The sequence below is a fragment of the Hemitrygon akajei genome, chromosome 24 (assembly GCF_048418815.1).
Source record: "Hemitrygon akajei chromosome 24, sHemAka1.3, whole genome shotgun sequence".
Taxonomy (NCBI): domain Eukaryota; kingdom Metazoa; phylum Chordata; class Chondrichthyes; order Myliobatiformes; family Dasyatidae; genus Hemitrygon; species Hemitrygon akajei.
The window spans coordinates 18,520,022-18,532,438 of NC_133147.1; the positions used below are offsets into that span (position 1 = coordinate 18,520,022).

The window sequence follows — 12,417 nt, forward strand, 5'->3', positions numbered from 1 at the left end:
AAGGGCAAAATGTAGGTGAAAACAAAATTGGGAGTCAAGTATTTTTCTGTATAATATGATCCTTGGCTTTGCAGAATTTGTTTGATTTCTGTCAGTGGTCCTGTGCATTCTATTTTCAAATTTGTCTTTGAATATTGTCCTCAATTCAATTACAACTTTCCATTAGTTCAGACAACAACTGGGGGACATTATCAGTAATGTATCAGTAAAATTACTAGGGTGTGGGATCCATAAATGAAAAACTGAGTAATTGCATTTTGCTTGTGTTCTAACCACAGTGTAGGATCTACAATAATACAGGGTTAAGGTAAACTATTGGTATATTCTTTGAAGGAATATTTACAGTGTAGTTGCAAAAGGACGTTGCTTTGCAACATTAGGGGTACTCGGATAAGTTAAAGTGTCAGACCTGCATCAGACACCCTCCAAGTGCACAATTATTCCACATTTGTGCTCTGTAGGGATAGTTGGTTCCACTACTGTCACTGTGATTCTTGTATTCTTTTATCACAGAAATATGGAAGAGGAGTTATTGTTCCTTTCCGTGCTTTGTGGCACATCGGGCAGCAACCTTGCCGTTCCTTTAGCATTTTTGTTTGTTCAACCCAGCGTGGACGGAAAGCACGCAAGGAGCCGGCCGGACTCGAACCCGGGACCACTCGCCCTAAAGTTCGGTGTGGATGCCACTACACCACCAGCCGGCTGCAGAACAATAAAACTTTATTTTTTATTGTGGGACACGGAAGTCCAACACATGGTGGCTTCACAGACACATGGAGTCCCTGTTCTTCATTTCTGACACCTCCTGCTTTTATCTTACTGCATGAAGCATATTCCTTTTCTCTAAGTATTAAGTCTGTGATTTTTACAAAGACTGTTGAAGAATTGGGAGAGAAATATAACCTGATTAGAAAACATGAGTATACAATAACATGTAATTAAGAAAATAAAAATACACATGTTAGTTTGAATATTTAAAAGATGTAAATACCATGGATGTAAAATTAAGGTATAGAGATTTTGGCTTGGACTAGATGGGCTGAAGGGCCTGTTTCTGTGATGTTCTCAATGACTCTATGGGCTATTCATAATGCATAATGATAAACTCACAAATGAAAGTATGCAGATTTATAATGTGCTATTATTGGATTGATGTTCTGGAGAAATATTGGTGTATTACCACTTTTTTTTGGTAAGAAAATTCTTCCTTTATTGCTATAATAATCTTTTTTCCCCTCCTCCTGAACTTTGGTGTCAGATGTATTGCCAATCCTGAACAAGATCTCTGCAGCAGCATTTCATGTGATTTCCATCAGCCCTGGTCTGTTTTATGAAAAATTTGACCACCTAACAGTTGGATTAAACATCTGGGTCTAAACAGTGAGCACGGAGGCAAATAATACAGCTTCGGTTGGCCCTCACGTGGTACCAGCGATGTGCAGTGGGCAATATCCATATTCATCAAACCAACACCCGCAGCCCACGTAGTATTGGACTATGAATGAAGCAACGCTTTCTGTGATTAATTTGGGGCAGCCCACTGGTGCAGCCTGTAGGTCTTCGGTCTCAAAGCTCCAGCATCCCGGGTCCAACCCTAATCCCTGGTGTTGTCTGCGGAGAGTTCACACCGGGTGGGTTTCATAGGGGTGCCCCGGTTTCCTTCCACATCGTAAAGAGATGTAGGGTGATTCAAGCCCTGATGCGTAGGTGAGTGATAAACTCTGTGGAAGTTGATGGTGCAGGTTTTTGCAAATAAAACGGCAGAGATGGTTTTAAGTTTAAGGGAAGCCGTAACAACTCTTTTATTGTTCTCCAAACACAGAACACGCTGCGCCGTACAAAACTTCACCTGAACTCGTCATCATGTCAGACCAGCCTCTTAAAGTGAACTCCAGCTTGGAGTCGGTGGCTGTGAATTAGGTACGTTACCCTACAACAGAGGAAGGGGAAAAAGTGGGAAGCTGATGCTCTGAGCTGGCATAGAGTCGATTGCCTGAAATGGCCTCCTTCCATATAATAAGGAAATATGGAAGGAGCATAAAGGATTGCAGTTAAGGCCGATGGAACAAGCTAGCCTTTGTAATTTGCGCAACAGTGAAGTATTTATGCACCAAAACTGTATCTGAAGCATAAGTGATACTTTATATTATCAAAACAACACTAATGTTGCCAAGACCAGCCCTTTTGCTTTAATACTGAAGGAATATAAAGAGTATACCAGCAAAATGCCTTCATCCTGTATGATTGTGGACTTTTCAATAAGGATCAGTGGACATCATTAGGGTCGGAAACCTTATACTTTCTCAATTTAAGTGCTCAGAGAATAATTCGTGGTCGCCCCTCGCAACCGAGCACAGCTTTTGAGTAAGCGTGGAACTTGCTTCATCAGGTGATGCACAGGCCATTAATTCACCTCCCATGACATTGACCTTTGGTTTGTCTTCAATAAATTGAACAGAGGAGGATGAATGAATGAAAATACAGAAATACACAAGTGACTTTAACGGAGTGCAGATGTGTCCAGTCACTAACAAGAGAAAATCTGCAAATGCTGGATCAGACCAGACGGAATCCAATGTGTCTCAGCTTCACTGTATGGCCTCTCAGCTGGACTATACGGGCCAGCAGTAATATTACCTTTGACAACAACAAAGGTAATAACAGGAGTAAAAAGCAGGTTTTGCTTTTAAAAAAATTGTACAGTGTCTGCAATCTATTTTAAAATGCCACAATCATGAACATAGAATTCCACTCGGTGGGTTGAAAACAGCGTGATACCTGTGAACGAAGTCACCAGAGAGAGGTACTAATAGATATGAAGCAGTCTCTTTATTCAACAAAATGAGATAGAGAAGGCATTATGTTGAGACCGACTTTGGAGGAAAAAGGCCTACGTGACCCAACATGGCACGACATTTTATGTGCTAAAGATCAAATGACAATTCCATATTTACAATGCATCCACAATGCTTTCTTTGAACTACACACAAACTTCACACCTTGCGCTTCATACCCACACCACAAACATCTGAGTTGAGTTTTAATCTGGTTCCCGGTTCTAAGGAACCCATTGTTCAGGGCTGCATTTTAGATTTCATCACAGTTCATATTTGCATCTGAAGTCAGCCGCTGAAGTTATTTCCAAACGTGCTAACCCTCAAAAAACGCTCTAACAACACCTAATTCCAAAGAAAACTACTTTCAGTAGTTTATCCTAGAAAGATCAAGTTCAGCTTTTCACATCCAAGCCATCAATTCCAAATCATTCACGAACGGAGAGGAAAGTGACATAATGGTCTGCTCTTTGCGAAGTGGGGAAGCACCAAGAACCACGGAGAACACGGATAAATGGTCAAACATTTGGGAACTTGATAGGAACCATCCATATTAAAAGTAAAGACGGATTTTAATGGGCGATCGCAACATTTGGATGAGACAATCAACTAAGTGAAAGTTAAGAATGAAATTGGGAACACTGAAGGTACTAGCAGCTGAGATCCAATATTTAATAATAATTTTCTGTTAATAGTACAAAGCTACAAGGCAAAGAAGATAATGTTGTCACAAGCTGCGGTCTAACTAACTATTAAGTGGCGGACACGCAAAGGTCAGTTCCATTGATAATTCTCCTTTTCCTGCTCATTGTACATGATCAAACTAGTAATTTCGAAGGTGGCACCTTATACTGAAACAGAGGACTAACTTGTGTATTATGGTACAAGTATAGACATGTGGAATTTCTGCTGTTTCATATCAGGGTGACGATATTGGTGACACAGTCAGAAACAAGAGAAAATCAGCAGATGCTGGAAATCCAAGCAACGCACACAAGTTGCTGGAGTTCCTCCAGCATTTTATGAACATTGGTGGCTATTTGCTTAGGATATTTTAAACTTGTAAATCTGGTTTAATATATTTAATCCATATCATATGTACTTTCTTCAATGATTTGGCATTATTAATAGGCCTGCAGGAAGTTAGCTCTAGTTTCTTAACACTTTAACTCAGATAAGTTGCTGTTTTACTAAAATTATTTTTTATGTTGATGTATTAGAATAGTTCTAGTTATTTGAGTTTAAATGCCAAGTACAATGCACCTTGAAGGAGCTTCTAAAGTCTTAGTGACAATGATAATGAAGAGTCTGCAAACAACCCCAACTAAAACCTCTTAGCCTGTAAGTGTAGTCTGCTTGAAGAATGATTTGAAGACTTTGAACAAAAGACAACATGAGTTCATAGCTCCTTGAAAGCATCTACACAGGTCGATAGGGTGGTTAAAAAGGCTTATGACATGCTTGCTTTTATCAGTCGAGGCATTGAGTTCACAAGTCAGGAGGTTGTGTTGCAACTTTATAAAACTCTGGTTGGGCCACATCTGGAGTACAGCACACAGTTCTGGTCGCCCCACTATAGGAAGGATATTGAGGCTTTGGAGAGGGTGCAGAAGAGGTTTACCAGGATGCTGCCTGGTTAGGAGAGCACGTGCTATCACGAGAGGCTGGACAAACTTGTGTCGTTTTCTCTGGAGCGGCAGAGGCAGAGAGGAGATCCGATAGAGGTTTACAAGATCATGAGAACCATTGAGTTTTCAGAGAGTGTCTGTTTCCCAGGGCTGAAATGTTTAATACCAGAGGGCTTGCATTAAAGGTGGATGGGGGGGGGCGATGTAAATTCAAGGGTGACGTGAGGGGTAAGTTTTTGACTCAGAGAGTGGTGGATGCCTGGTATGGTGGTAGAGACAAATACATGAGACGTTTTTAAGAGACATTTGGATAGACACATGAGTGTAAGGAAGATTGAGGGATATGGAGGAGTAGGTAGAAGGGATTAGTGTTTGGGTGTTTTTGATTTGTATTTTTACTGGTTTGGCACAAAATTGTGGGCTGAATGGCCTGTTCTTGTGCTGTACTATTCTGTGTTTAAATTTCCATACTTATAATTTCAGCATAATACCATCAGCATAATACTGTTTACCCAATATTGGTGTGGATGCAAAAATCTCTTCAAAAAAAGGTGAAAGATTTTAAGCACAAATTTGCAGAAAGCATACACACTGGTTATTTACTATAATTAATGTTGAGCCCATAAAGTATATAAGAAACCGACGACATTCTACTTTTTAATAAACGTATCTTCTTACCTGCCGGAGGTTTTGCTTTAAGTGTAAGCTCCGAGTTAACTTGAACTAGGATCAAGGCAGAAAGGAGCAGCCCGTTGAGAAGTCCCTTCATCTTGTTGAGCGAGCAGTTACAGGAGATCAGGCTTGTGTGGCAGAGAACGGGGCCGGCTCCAGGTATTAACATGCTACCTACCCCTCGCAGAGGCCGGAACGCCGCCCGACACGTGTGAAACACACACAACCAGTTCCAGGAAATGCGTTGAGGTTTAACTCTTTGATTAAAAAAAAAAGTTTTAGTCCCCAGCGTCCTCTGGACCGCCGCAGTTTATAGAGGGGGGAAATGATCGAGTCAGGAAAACGGATAGGCTCGGCCAGGCTGAAGGTCAGGAAAATTGCCTGATCTTACATCAACCTTGATCTTACAACGTAAGATTGATCTTACATCAATCTTACATCGTTGAAGATTTCTGAATGCGTTTTATTTCTAAGCCCGCTTTTCTCCCTCTCTCAATTATTTATATTTTAATATCCCCCCCCCCCCCCCATTGACAGTTATTGCGATCAACCGTGTCGGGATCTAATCAGAAAGCGGGTGACTCCGCCTCGCAAAAAGCAGGAGAAGAAGCACTCCTCAGACCGACATAGTCATCCAGCTTTCTGGAGATTATTTTATTTGAGTGGAACATACCCATCCCCATCAGGAGTAAATAAACTTTCTCTGCAGGGGTTGTTTGACTAATTATTTTCACTGAGGTTAAGTGTGAGTTAGCTGCGATCGGCAACTGCGAACTTTGCCCATTCGATCAGCCCGAATTTGACTTTTTACTCCGCCAGCGTCGCTCGTTTCCATTTGCATTTTCAATTTCGCCTTCTTCTCCCCTTTGCGGCGCTGCCCGTCTTTCAGATATTCGGAGACCCACCCTGACCTTTAACTGCGCAGCCCACCCACGTCATTCACGGGAGAGAGACAGAGAGAGACAGAGAGAGAGAGAGAGACAGAGACAGAGACGGAGAGAGACAGTGACAGAAAGAGAGAGACAGTGACGGAGAGAGACAGAGTGAGAGAGACAGAGACGGAGAGAGACAGAGAGAGAGAGAGACAGAGACGGAGAGAGACAGTGACAGAAAGAGAGAGACTGATTGACTTCCATATTTTAACTAAATGATTCTCCTCTGTGGTTGGATCCCAGTCTCCAGACTGGTCAAGGTACAGGGAACAAACGCTTGAAAACACAATTTACTAGTCTGAACATTTAAGTGGTGAAGAGCGGCGCACGACTGATAAATCTCGAAGTTTGTCCGCAGCCAATGGGCCCCCTTCCTCCCATTAATCTCCGACAAACCGTTTAAATAATTATGGACTTTACAGAAAGGGTAGGACGAGGGAACACAAACCAGCCCTCATAGAGGGATCAGAAGTGGAGAGAGCGAGCAATTTCACGTTCCTGGGTGTCAAGATCTCCGAGGATCTAACCTGTTTCCAACATATCGATGCAGCTGTAGAGAGAAACACGGGGGTATACTTCATTAGGAGTTTAGTTTGTCACCTAAAACACTCGAAAACTTCTACAGATGAGGAGAACATTCTGACGGGCTGCATCGCCATTTGGTATGGGGGGAGAGATTCAGGATCGAAGTAAGCTGCAGAGAGTTGTAAACTCAGGCAGCAACATCACGGGCACTAGCCTCCGTAGTATCCAAGACATCTTCAAGGAGCGATGCGCGGCGTCCATCATTAAGGACCCCCATCACCCAGGACATTCCCTCTTCTCATTGTTACCCTCAGGGAGGAGGTACAGGAGCCTGAAGACACACACTCAACGATTCAGGAACAGCTTCTTCCCCTCTGCCATCCGATTTCTGAATGGACATCGAACCCAGGAACACTACCTCACTACTTTTTTTTATTTCTGTTTTTGCACTACTTACTTAACGGTTGAATATACACATATACTTACTGTAATTTAGTTTTTTAAAAAAATCTATATTTATCAGGTATTGCATTGTACTGCTCACGCAAAGTTAACAAATTTCACGACAGATATTAAACCTGATTCTGATAAGACACGGTGGATTTTTTTCGATGACCGCATTTAACCCCGACCGTAGGTTTTAAGAATTCGGCTTCCCCCTATTCGATATTAATACTTAGCTCAACAGCACAACAAGATTTGATGGAGTGAGTGAGTGAGTGAGTGAGTGAGTGAGTGAGTGAGTGAGTGAGTGAGTGAGTGAGTGTGTGTGTGTGTGTGTGTGTGTGTGTGTGTGAGTGTGTGTGTGTGTGTGTGTGTGAGTGAGTGAGTGAGTGTGTGTGTGTGTGTGTGTGTGTGTGTGAGTGTGTGTGTGTGTGTGCGTGTGTGTGAGTGTGTGTGTGTGTGTGAGTGTGTGTGTGAGTGTGTGTGTGTGTGTGTGTGTGTGTGTGTGTGTGTGTGTGTGTGTGTGTGTGTGTGTGTGTGTGTGTGGTATTAATATTGCAGGGGAGTATCCGTGCTCCCACCCTCGCTGTACACCATTTACACGCTTTACCCAGTGCTGAATTCGCGTGAATAAGTTTATTTCAAACTCTTCGCACAGTTCAACATTCACCCCGAGCCTGAAAAAAAAACCCCGGATGGTTTATGGCGGGTCATTTTGGAGCCCACCTCCTCACAAGTAGGACCATTGAAACCCTCACTGTTTTGGATGACATTCGGCCCTCGCTCTGCTATTTGCCAGGAACACCACCAAGCCGTCGTCGCCTTTTCCGATAACCGGAAGCTCTGGGTTCTAAGATCCTGCAACAACTTTTTGCAAGTTCCATGTTCTTTTTGTAGCGCGGAGACGTGAACTTTATTCACTTACAAGTGGTATGAATGGGGTGTTCAAAATGTTTAACTCTTCTCTACGGTTTCCCCCCACCACACACACACTCACAAACACGCGCGCGCACACACACACACACACTCACAAACACGCGCGCGCACACACACACACACACACTCACAAACACGCGCGCGCACACACACACACACACACACACACACTCACAAACACGCGCGCGCACACACACACACACTCACACTTGGAACGCTCTTGCCAATGCAATTTCAACAAATATTCCGTGAAATCTGACAAACCCGCAAGGCAAACACAACACTGCTTTATATCCAGCATTAGGGGACCACTACTGATGAGCGCAGGAACAAACTCCGACTTCCTAAATATTTACTTACTCCGGTCCTTTTCCAAGAATTTACTTTACAACAGATCTTCAACTGTGAAAAATGGTCTCTGTGAGAAATGGTTCCTTAAACGGCACGCACGCTTCAAGATCTGGCAGAGAGTAGTTTTAGTGCAGGTGCCGAACTTTCTGGTGTTTGCTGATGTATAATTGATCAAAGGATCTAATCAAGACCTTCACCTTTCCAACAACTGCGCTTTCTATTGCTCAAAGTTGATTTGGAAGAGAAATGAAAAAAGCAATGGCAGCTGTTGACAGCATGGGCTACAGCTCCAGTTGCAATGGAATCAGTAAGTGTTTGGGATACCTGCATCACTTCAGGATTTGGCGTCATCCTGATATTTAATAACCAAGTACTCTGAACCTCTATCCAGTCGGTTCTGTCACCCCATCTCACTTTCGGAGTCTGCAATTCCAGCTCATTTAAAACCCCTGATTCTCAAAACTGGGATTACCAACAAGAGGAGAGGATGTTTCCTCTGGTGGGGAAGTCTGAGACCAGAGGACACCTCCTCAGAATATAGGGGCGTGCTTTGTAGACTGGAGATGAAGAGGAATTTCTTTAGAGAGTGATGAATCTGTGGAATTTGTTGCCACAAGAGGCCGTAGTGGCCAAGTCATTGGGTATATTTGAGGCAGAGATTCTTGATTAGTCGGGGCGCGAAGGGACACGGGGGTGAAGGCGGGAGAATGGGACTGTGGAAAAATACATCAGCCATCACGAAATGGTGAAGCAGACTCGATGCGCCAAATGGTTTCCAGTTCTGTTCCTGCATCTTATGGTCAATAGCAGCTGTCGATTACAGTTACAGTGCTTTGAATGATTGGGATACCTGTAATACTTTAGGATTTGGCATCACATTGATAGTTGATAACGAAGCACATTCTGGCTAAGTACTTTAAAGCTCCATCCAATAGACTCGCACCACTTCTCACCTTTGGAGTCTGCGGTTCCAGCCCTTTTTAAATCCCTGATTACCATCAAGTATAACAGTTTCTGACTGCATCAGGTTTCTACTTGGAGACTGGCCAGAATCTTAAATCTATCCTCATCTAACAAATTAGTCAAATGACTGGGATCCAAATGAAAAGTGCCCAGGTGGCGAATGCATTAAATTTCAAAGATATATTACAAATACAGTATGCAAGTTGGCAGCAAGGAAATGTCAGAACAAACACGTTTTTTCAGGTTGGTTCTGAATGCATCAAGCAATTAATTTATCATCAAGTAAATGTAATGGTGACACTTTAGTTTTGAAAAGAAAATGCAATCTTTTCCTAGTTTAGCAGATTGTACATCTCTTTTTGGTCAAACATACAGCTAGTGGAATGATCCTTAAAACACTGGGGTATCTAATGTATTTAAAATATATTTTTATTTACTGAGATACAGCACGGAATAGACCCTTCTAGCCATGCCACCCATCATCACCACCCCCCCCCCCCCCCCCCCCCCCCCCCGCTCCCGGACTTAATCCTAGTCTAATCACAGGATAATTTGCAATGACTGACTGACTGACTTACCAATCGGTAGGCCTTTGAATTGTGGGAGGAAACCTGGAGGAACTCACACGGTCATGGGAAGAATGTACAAATTCCTTAGGGGCAACAGCAGGAATTGAATCCGGGTTGCTGGTATTGTAAAGCATTGTGCTGAACACTATACTACTTTGTCAGAAGTCAAGGAAAATCAGCAAATTGGAACAAAGACAATACTATAATCATCACAGATATGTCGGAAGAATTTTACATGTTTAAAAATCTTACATGTGAAATTGATTTTGATCAGAAACTTGGGAATGTAAATTACTTTATAAAAGCCAGTGTAATTTTGGGTGTAATTTGCCCCTAGATGTCTGAAAGCACCCAAACCAGACACTTAAGTTCTATGCACCTGTAAAAGGATTATAAACTATTAAGGAATGTCAAAATACCGATAACTATTTTCCTAATAGTGGTTTGTGACAGAAATCAATAGAACAGCTTGTCAGACAATGCAAGATAATAGCTCTATTCTCAGTAACATAACACAGGAATAATATAAATAATATAATTAGTGTGTTATTACACAAGGGTCTTTCTTTTATGATAAGCTACACGATTCAAACAACTATAGGCACAACACAAATAAAATTGTATTGATTGTATAATTTATTTATGGAAATAAGCACATTTTACAGAACAGCTAGCATTAAAAAATCATTTGTTATGATTGCACTAAATGTGAGGGCAGATATCGCACCACAGATATCAAAAAGTTATAGGGAATCTTCAAATACACAAGGAAAAAATTACATTCAGTTTGTACAATTTTACAGTTCAAAACTAAAATGACATTTGAAGCTTAGAAGTCTTAAACATTTCAATGCTCTTTTTTCTTCGTAAGGTATGGATTTTGAACAATTAAAAACTAATTCTAAAGCTAATGCTCCATTTGAAGTGGTTTATACCACTTTTTAACAGAATTTACTGTTTACTGTAAAGTACGAGACAATTGCTCTTTATATAAATTCTTAATACTAAAATACACCCAATCAGAAAATTGTGATAGATAATGAAAATGAGTGAAGCTTTCATAAATAGAACTTTTAAATGGAAAAAGATTTAACTACATCAAACTTCAAGGGAGCAGATTTTCTTATCCCCCCATAGCCCTTCCCTTATAAAGATGTTGCAGAAGTCAAAAATGATCAAAAGATGTGGTTTAACTTTTTGTTCAAAATAAGTAACACAGTCATCTTTCTCTCTTCTTTCTGATCCAAATTCAACAGGAATTTCAGCTCAGAGAATCTTGTTCTACCTTGTTGATCTATCATGTGTAATAAATAGCACAAAACAGCTATCTTTAATACCAGTCATTCAAACACGAGCAGCTTTATTACTTTGAATGAACAGATTATAATGTTTCAGGTCTGCTTTCAGTCAGCTAGCAGTTAGAATCTGGTTCACAAGAATTGCACACAAGAAATTCACTTGACAAATGTGTTCTGTTGCGTTGTGTCACAGCTGGTAACTGATTGAGAGTTTCCTACCAAACAAAAATCTAATGAAACTTTAATCTTCTACAAACTCTGATATCTGCAAACATACCAATTGTGTTTGATGACTGACATTATTGGAGACAAAGCAGTATTAGTTTTAAAAACTACAGTGCCCCATGGGGCAATGTTTTAGTACATGAAAAGGGGAAGTTATAAGCTGTGTAGTTATTATCCACTCAAAATTCATTCCCGATAACTTTTTGATGACATTTTTTAAAAGTAGTTACACTAATTGGTCTAGAGTTTGTGGGATGGATTCCACTGTCAATAATGAATAGCCAGCTGGATCTGCTTGCCACCTCTAGGGTTCTCTCACTTTTGTTGCAGGATTTATAGGTAGCTTCTCATTGTTTAAAACAACACCCAACAAACTATCTGGAAAACACCAGCAGCATCCAGGAATGGGTAATCATCACCCAGTATGGCTTTAACACTATTTACACACACAAGCTTGGTTTCAATTGCTGTCAGTATCAGAACTAGCAAATAAACAAGTACAATGGACAATTCTATAAAAACCCAAACTGTTCCCACTTGCGTAGATTTTGAAATTATTATTTCCATTTACACAACACAAAACTCTCAAAATTCACAAGTTGCCATTATAAAGCACATTTAGTGCAAATTGCTTTCAAAGCTCAATACAATATTGCTGATATTTTTCATAGGTACTGAATATGCAAATGTTCACATCAGGCCACTGTAAATTACATTGATGTGTAGGAAGGCGGAGATCCCTTGAATGTCAATTCTGGTGCTTTCTTTTCATCCTCCTCGCATAATGGCAACTTCATGATATCTGTGTTTGCTGGTAGCTGGGTCTGAATGAGAAAAAACTTTCATTACACACCAATGTTAGTGAATAAAATTTAATCTAATGAGAGAATCTATTCATGCAAGTGCAAAAATGGATGGATTTCTCAAAAGGTTATAGTTTATCATGAAGTCAATGTACCAAAACGAATGATGATAGAATCTGTAAGCACAAAATGGATTGGTTCAACAGAACCATGAAACAAATACATTTCAAATAGCAC

At 41.0% G+C, this 12,417-nt stretch overlaps 2 protein-coding genes across 6 annotated transcripts in view; both read right to left on the reverse strand.

Moving 5' to 3' along the window:
- matn1 (matrilin 1) overlaps nucleotides 1-5,555 on the reverse strand; it is a 28,174-nt gene extending 22,619 nt beyond the window's left edge. Inside the window, exon 1 of the mRNA XM_073028474.1 lies at nucleotides 5,141-5,555. Within this exon, the coding sequence (XP_072884575.1) occupies nucleotides 5,141-5,303 (163 nt within the window). The 5' untranslated portion in view covers nucleotides 5,304-5,555. The remainder of the gene's footprint in view (nucleotides 1-5,140) is intronic.
- A 4,917-nt stretch (nucleotides 5,556-10,472) lies between these two features.
- The window catches only part of LOC140715927 (lysosomal-associated transmembrane protein 4A-like), a 35,387-nt gene continuing 33,442 nt past the window's right edge, over nucleotides 10,473-12,417 (reverse strand). For all 5 annotated transcript variants that reach the window (XM_073028476.1, XM_073028479.1, XM_073028477.1 and 2 more), the window contains one exon: nucleotides 10,473-12,201. In XM_073028476.1, the coding sequence (XP_072884577.1) occupies nucleotides 12,088-12,201 (114 nt within the window). In that variant the 3' untranslated portion in view covers nucleotides 10,473-12,087. The remainder of the gene's footprint in view (nucleotides 12,202-12,417) is intronic.